General features: G+C 29.1%; 1 protein-coding gene across 1 annotated transcript; it reads right to left on the bottom strand.

Moving 5' to 3' along the window:
- Window positions 1-6,512: 6,512 nt before the first annotated feature.
- Window positions 6,513-7,139, bottom strand: LOC124927966 (protein LIGHT-DEPENDENT SHORT HYPOCOTYLS 10-like). The gene has a single exon (XM_047468478.1). It carries the CDS (start codon window positions 7,008-7,010, stop codon window positions 6,513-6,515), a length of 498 nt encoding a protein of 165 aa, XP_047324434.1. The 5' UTR covers window positions 7,011-7,139.
- Between the last annotated feature and the right edge of the window lie 352 nt (window positions 7,140-7,491).

The following is a 7,491-nucleotide window of genomic DNA, read 5'->3' as shown; positions in this document are numbered from 1 at the left end:
ATGTATATTGAAATAAACGTATTTGAAAATGTCATAAATACGGTTATGAATGTTAAATGTAAGACAAAGGACAACATTAACGCTCGGAAGGATATGTTACTTATTTACAATCGTCCAGAATTGCATATTGATTCTCAAAGTTCATCGTGACAGACCAATAAGGTAGCTTACACATTGACGAAGTGAAAACGGAATTATTTGTCAATGGATAAAAAGGTTTGAAATTTCCATATGGATATCTCTAATATTTCTAAATGCATTGATAAAGATGATTCTAGGTTGATTGGATTAAAAAAATCATGATTGTCATGTGTTTCTCGAAAGACTCGTTCATATCTCATTAAGGAGATTATTGCCAATTTTTGTGTGGGAAACATTGACTAATCTTAATAATTTCATGCATAAACTAAGTTCCACATCGTTGAATATTTTTAAAATGAAAAACTTGAAATCATAGATTCCAGTCATACTTTGAAATTTAGAAAAATATTCCCCCTTCATTTTTTGATTTAATGGAATATTTTTTGGTACATCTACCATATTAAGTTAAAATAGGAGGTCTATTTTAATATAGATGGATGTATCCCTTTGAGAGGTATGTACTTCTACATATGTCTTAGAAATTTTATTTGTAATAGTAATATTTTTCATTAATATATACATGTCAATGTTAAACTTTTCATAGGTTTTTATAAAATGTAAAACAAAGGGTGAAAAATAAAGCTAAAATTGAAGCATCCATTTACCATGCATATCTTCTAGGGGAAATTTCAACATTTGCCTCGTATTATGTTGAATCTAATGTGCAATACAAACGAACACAACCTCAAAGGAACACCGAATATCCCATCAACCATTCCGAACTTCCAATTTCTATTTTTAATTACATCTGGCGTTCTAGTGGGGTGAAAAATAAAAGATACTTAAATATACAAGAAGAGTTAGTTGCTCACATATATGTTTTTTTTAATTGTCCTGAAGTTGAACCATATTACAAGAATTTCAAAATAGTATTGATTAGTTAACAAAAAAAATAATTTGTAATTATTAAATAATTTGTTCTTTTGTAGGATGTTTTGTAGTTTGCAAGCTGGATTTCCCGAAGATGAAATATATCATCAAATCGCATCATGGTTTCGATCTAAGGTGAGAAAATTAACTAAATTATTATGTCATTCCATATGTATTTTTGTTTTTGAGGATTTTTATTTCTCAATTTGTATACTTTAGATTGTTGATGATCATAGTCAAGTTGCTTCTAGAGGAATGTTGTATTATCTATCATACGGTCCAAAAACACCCGCAACAGCATATTTAATGTACTTTGTTAATGAGTTTTTGGATCAAATAAATCAACATTATGGTAGTGTTTGTGTGAATGCTAATGATGCGGACTACTATAGACTTCTAGAATAGATAATTGAAATAGAGTATCATGGTCCTTGTTTATGCGTCGTTCTATTTAAATGTTTATGATTTGATCCATCACGGGGTACAAAAGTTGATGCAAATTATAGGATGGTTGACAATAAACATGAAACAAAAATATTCTAAAAGCAATTCATTCATCCTAGCACAACACGTTATACAAGTATATTATGCTAATTATCATAGTAGGATGAATCAGAATAGTGATTGGTTAACTGTGTATAAAACAAAAACAAGGGACAAGATAGAAGAACAATGGACAGATGAATTAGTGTATCAATAGGAGGTGTCGATTACCGAACTATATATCGAACTCAATATTCACTTTATGAACTCAACAATTTATGTGATCTTAATGGTCAAATTGATGATCTCCACGATAATAACATAATGAGAGAAAGTGAATATGATAAGTTCGATGATAGTAATGTAAAAGGAGAAAGTGAATATGATGATGAATCATCAATAGAAAATGACGATGAATCGGATAACTCATCTAATGACATGTTTTAATTGCAATTTATGAATAGACATTTCAATTTATAAATGCAAATTATGGTTGACATGTATTGCATTATCAACATTTTTTTATATAGTGAAATGACGTTTGAATAATTTTCAATTGTATTAGGTGAAGAGAATGATAGTTTAAGTTTGGACATTTTTTAGAGTTTGAATTTATAACATATTTTACAATATACTAAACCACCTTTCAACTTATTTTGTAACTTTTGTGTAATATTATGTTGTCAAAGGAGTTGTAAAATAATTTTAAAAACATGTGAAACATGTTGTTTTCACTCGAGAGCTCAAAATTTTTTACCTTTTATGTTATGAATTTGCATGTAAGTTTGCAATTTAATTTTTATCAATGTTGGAGAATAAGTTATAAATTTTCTTTTTATATTTAAGTTACAAAAGTGAGTTGTAAATAATTATATTTTATAAGTATATAATAGTCCAATATGTACAGTATATATAATATAATTTTGTTGTTAAATCAATTATAAATTGATTAAAAAATTTATGCTTTATTTTTCCTTTTTTAGTGAATTTAAAACTAAAAACTAAAATGTGTATCAGTGTGCAACTTATTGTACTATCTATATTTATTTGTATGTAGTTAATGAATTAATATATATTTTAATTGTAAAAAGTGTTAGAAATTATAATCAAGTTTTTAATTTTTAAAATTTTAGGAACATAATTTATAATTTTACTGTAAAAATATATTATATTATAAATAAATTATATTTTGTTGTACAAAAATGATAAATTGTTTTTTTAAGATAAATAATTAGACTTTATCAACATATTTTTCAACCTATATTATATGTTATGTTGTAATTATATTATCGCAAAATTTTGAGTTGGTAAAACTTTGAAATAAAATAAAATCAAAAATATATTTAAATTTTTAACGATATAATTTTTAACATTGATTCAAGATAATGTTGTTTTTATAGTTGCAATGTTTAAATTCTTAAAAATACATTTTTCTTATCGAAGAATAATATAAATTTGAGATTTAAACTAATCTTTTAGCAACATTTGTTTTATAATATTTTAAATCCATTTTTAAACTAAGCTTTGTTTTATACTAAATATCTGTTATATAATAATATTAAATGTTTTGTTTTATATATTAGGATTTAAAAAATGGATTTCCTCTCTTCTCCTCCCAATTAGAAGGTTACATGTTGGATTCACTTCAGATTTAAATTATAATTTTTTAGCTACTTTATGCACTTGCATGCTTCAAAACAGAACATTATATACTACAATAATTCCTTCTTAATATTAAAACAAGATAATGTTACACTCATTTCAAATAATACAATAATAGGAATCCAATTGCGGTACAATTATTACGATTGATACTAAATAAATTGTCAGTTGCTTAAAGTGTTTTAAGATAAATAAAAATAAAAATTCGGTATCACCTCAAATTATAAAATTAATATTATAAATTATTATAATAATATAAATGTGTTACCAGATTAAAATAAGTTAATATTAACGTGATAATAATTTACAATTAGAAAAATTATCGCAATTGGATGTAAAATTATTATCGAGAGCAGTTTACAATCTTTTCAAATAAAAGATGAAAGATTAGGTTAACACTTATATTATTTTTTTAAATACGTCAAACACACAAATTTTTATAAAAAAAACTTAGAAAACTTATTATTTAACAATATGATTTATTTGAAAACTTATTATTTAACAATATGATTTATTTGTCAGTATAATTATAATGTATCTATTTTGATTTTTCAGTTTTAGATCGAACAAATTTGTTTGAGTAATAAAATTAAGATTTCGACTCAACTCTATATCAAATGTTGAACTCCTTTTTTAAGTATAATAAAGATTGGTTCTCCTAGTTCTATCAAATTTGCATAGATATATAACAATTCAAAACAAAAATCACCATACCTTTCTTAATTTTGCACCCAACGTTCATCATTTCTTCTTCATCTTAAATCTCGAAGTTGGATATAAACAATTTAACTATTAGGTCACTTGTAATTAATGAATTATATTTATATTTGTTTTTGTATGTATATATATTTTGTAAATAACGTTTCGACACGTACAATTAATCAACGAATTATACTTATACATTTACCTACAAAATAAGAACAAAATTGCTACAATATCTAAAATAAAACATGAAAAGAAAAGAAGACAAATAAATTAATAATTTTCTTGGGCAACAAAATTCCGCATAAGTCTTACTTATTTCTGCCTCAAAAGACTGAGAAGTAATGAGGGCCTTTAATGATGTTAATGTTGGCAAGTTAGAGGCCTTTTTATTTTTATAATTTTGAATCAACAAAAAGTGCAATAATATTATCATACGTGTTACATACATATGGTTAGTCTAGATTTTGCAAGGAAAACAATTGCATGCATACTCCAATTGACTTTTCACGAAACATTGCTAGTTCCTATTTAGTTTGATCTTTTTGACTAATTTTACATTTTCAATAACTGATTAGCTAGCTTGCATATTATTATATTGATTGCAAAGATAAAACCATTTTATTAATCACATAGTTGAGAAAAACACGACACACCATAAATACCAGTTTAAAAGGGAACTTCCAGTAAATCATTGAAAATGATGTAACTAAATTAAATAAATATTCAGGTGATTAATTAAATGAAACAAAACATTTATGTGTATAGCTTATGCATGTAACTCTTCCATGCATGGCCTAAGTTGATCGTTTTTTTCTTAGGGCATATACATCATTTATCTTAAAAATCCCTTGTACTACTAATTTATTATAAGTTTTAAAGATTTGGAGATTTAAATGTTTAATAGATTTTTTTTGGGTTAAACTCAGTACAACCATTATATAGATTCGTCCATATTTTAGAATATGGGAGTTTTGTTTCTCCACGTGGATTGAGTGAGTAAGTAATCTCAGCAAACAAAGAAGAATGATATGTTCATATCTTCAATAGGAAGGTCCTCAAACTTCTGAGTAGGGACTCCTTGCGTGTTTGGTGTCCTTCTCTGCAGGACTTCGTATGAGGCCTTAGAGGGCTCTCTTGGCTAACGAAACCTTACCCGTGCATCCCTTGACAACATTTCGAGGAGCTAAAGAGTAAAACTAACCGTGACAACAATCAATATAATACTTATTGATACCAACAACCATATTCATTGCAAAACCATTCTCTCATATTCTTTCCTTTAAAGCAATAAAGTGAATTTGAGAGATTTCCAAATAGCTTTAGAGATTGAGTTTGAATGTGGAATGACATCTCAATCATCTAATACAACTCCATCAATGGAATGACATTTCCATTGATGTCTAATGTACACAAAAGAAAAGTGAAGATTTTTGGTAGGATGCAACTCTTGACTTCAAAAACGTTTTCAAGGGAAAGTGCTAGCTAGCAGTATGAAGAATGAATCTTATAAGTGAAGGAATGCATATACTTCACACTGATGTGAACTATGAAGTACTCTAAAGATCGAATACAAAAAAAAGTTATAACTTAGGTCTCTTGACATGTTTTGATTTTGTTTCTTTTCTTACTTTGAATTTGATGTTTTTGTTTTTGCTTTATTTGAAAAAAATAAAATTTGTTGAAACGATAAATTTTTTCCTCGATACTTGTGATCTTCACAAGGCGAGGATAAATAAAATAAAAACATCTTATTTAAAAAATATGAATCAATGCATGAAGAAGACTAAGGAAACAAGTTGACAAATCAATGGGCAAAAGAGAAGCTAAAATTAGGTTGATCAATATTATTTCTGAAGACACTAACAATTAAGTAATTAATTAACTTATAATGGTAAAACATAATATTAAGAATTAGAGGGAAAAAATCAAGTAATTGTTCCACTGCTGATTGTGTTCCAATGAGATGAAATTCAATAGAACTTTCTATTAAAAAAACATTTAAAATTTTAAATCTTGTTGATTTGGACCCAATAATAATTATTGCTGAATTAGTAAATTTAAAGCGTGGTATTATGAATAGTGTCAAAACTACATAAGGGGGCACAAAATCATTCCGGATCCCAAAGGGGCCAATGCAAAAAAAAAAGGCTCTCCTTATGTAACCAACAAATATTGAATCCGACACCATCCAAAACAAGTATTATTTTTAATGAAACCATCGAAGTTCATAAACATTAATAATTATTTTTTTCAATTTCAGGAGAGAGATAGACCATGGATCCTTTACCATTAGTGGGTTTCTCAATCAACGAATAAATTTTACTTTTTGCTTTAACAAATATGAAAATTAGGGTTTAGGAGGCATCAAGAATAGGTTAGGGTTTCTTTTTTAGATCATTAATCTAGCAAGCTAGTCAAATGCTATATATAAAGCTAGGCTAGCTCTTCATAGCAGTTATATAGTCCCACATATATGTAGACATTCTACCTACCAAATAAATTTCTAAACGATTATCTTTGAGTCATGAGCATAAAAGTAAAAAACATAGATATTTATTTCATAGAAAATTTAAGTAATTAATTATAATTTACCATTCTTCAAAAGCATGCGTGTTTTCTTTTCCTTCATGAACCCAATTTGAATTAGGGTTTCACTTCAACTTGATCATCTTCTTCTTCTTCTTCTTGTAAGGAATCCCCCTGGCTTTTGCTTGACAAAGTTTGACCTCCCTCAGATGAACCCGGATCGCCCCATCCCCAAACGGGTTCGACCCGGGTGAGCCTCCGTTCTCCTCATAGGCTGCTCGGAGACGGCCAATCAACGCGTCAAGGCTCCCCCAGGCCTGCCGGAGCGGACAGGTGCAAGATGCGGGCGGTTCGGGCTGCCCGAAGAAGACACAGCCGTGGAGGTGAACCTTAGTTTTTCCGAACTGATCAAGGTAACGGAGGAATTCGAGGACGTGGTTGAAGTTGAAGTCGGAGAGTGAGATTGGAGGACGTTGGTTCTTGAGGTAGTGACCGAAGGTGTTCCAGTCACGCCGTTTTTGGGACTCGTAACGGCTGGGTGGTGGTGGCGGCGGCGGCGGCGAGTTGTGGTGGTGGTCGGGGGTGGATGACTCCGGCGCTGGATTTTGACTTGTCATGGACATGAGAGAATTGGAGAGCTAGGAAAGATGAAGGAGGAGAGAGAGAATTGAGGTAGTTCGATATGGGAGAAAAGACATGAAGATCATTTCTTGGAGTCTATTGAGAGCGACATGACATGGGCCCAAACGCAAGTGCTTTTGTTTATTCTCTCTCTAGCTCTATTATATAGAATTTATCGCCCATCAAAGCCTACATACATACATATATATGCTAAAGTCATGCCCATCAATATATACTTTAAGGTGAGTTTTTTGTTATTTGTTTTTCAACCAATTGTTTACTAATTGGAATTAGAGTTCATATCTTCTTCACTTTAGAGGATTCTAGCCACACCTTCCAAAATCCCATAACCGATCCCTATATTACCCACTCAACGCCTAATTAATTAGATTTTTAATATTGATTATACTTGGCTACTCTCAATTATGTAAGGACCTTTATAAGGATTTTGATCCTTTTTGGTTTGTTGGTATGGAAATTAAT

Source organism: Impatiens glandulifera, chromosome 1, assembly GCF_907164915.1.
Source record: "Impatiens glandulifera chromosome 1, dImpGla2.1, whole genome shotgun sequence".
Taxonomy (NCBI): domain Eukaryota; kingdom Viridiplantae; phylum Streptophyta; class Magnoliopsida; order Ericales; family Balsaminaceae; genus Impatiens; species Impatiens glandulifera.
This window is presented reverse-complemented; position numbering and strand designations above follow the sequence as displayed.

Bases quoted from the DNA above. Each gene is read 5' to 3' on its own strand.
- LOC124927966 (XM_047468478.1), bottom strand. From the start codon at position 7,010: ATGTCCATGACAAGTCAAAATCCAGCGCCGGAGTCATCCACCCCCGAC.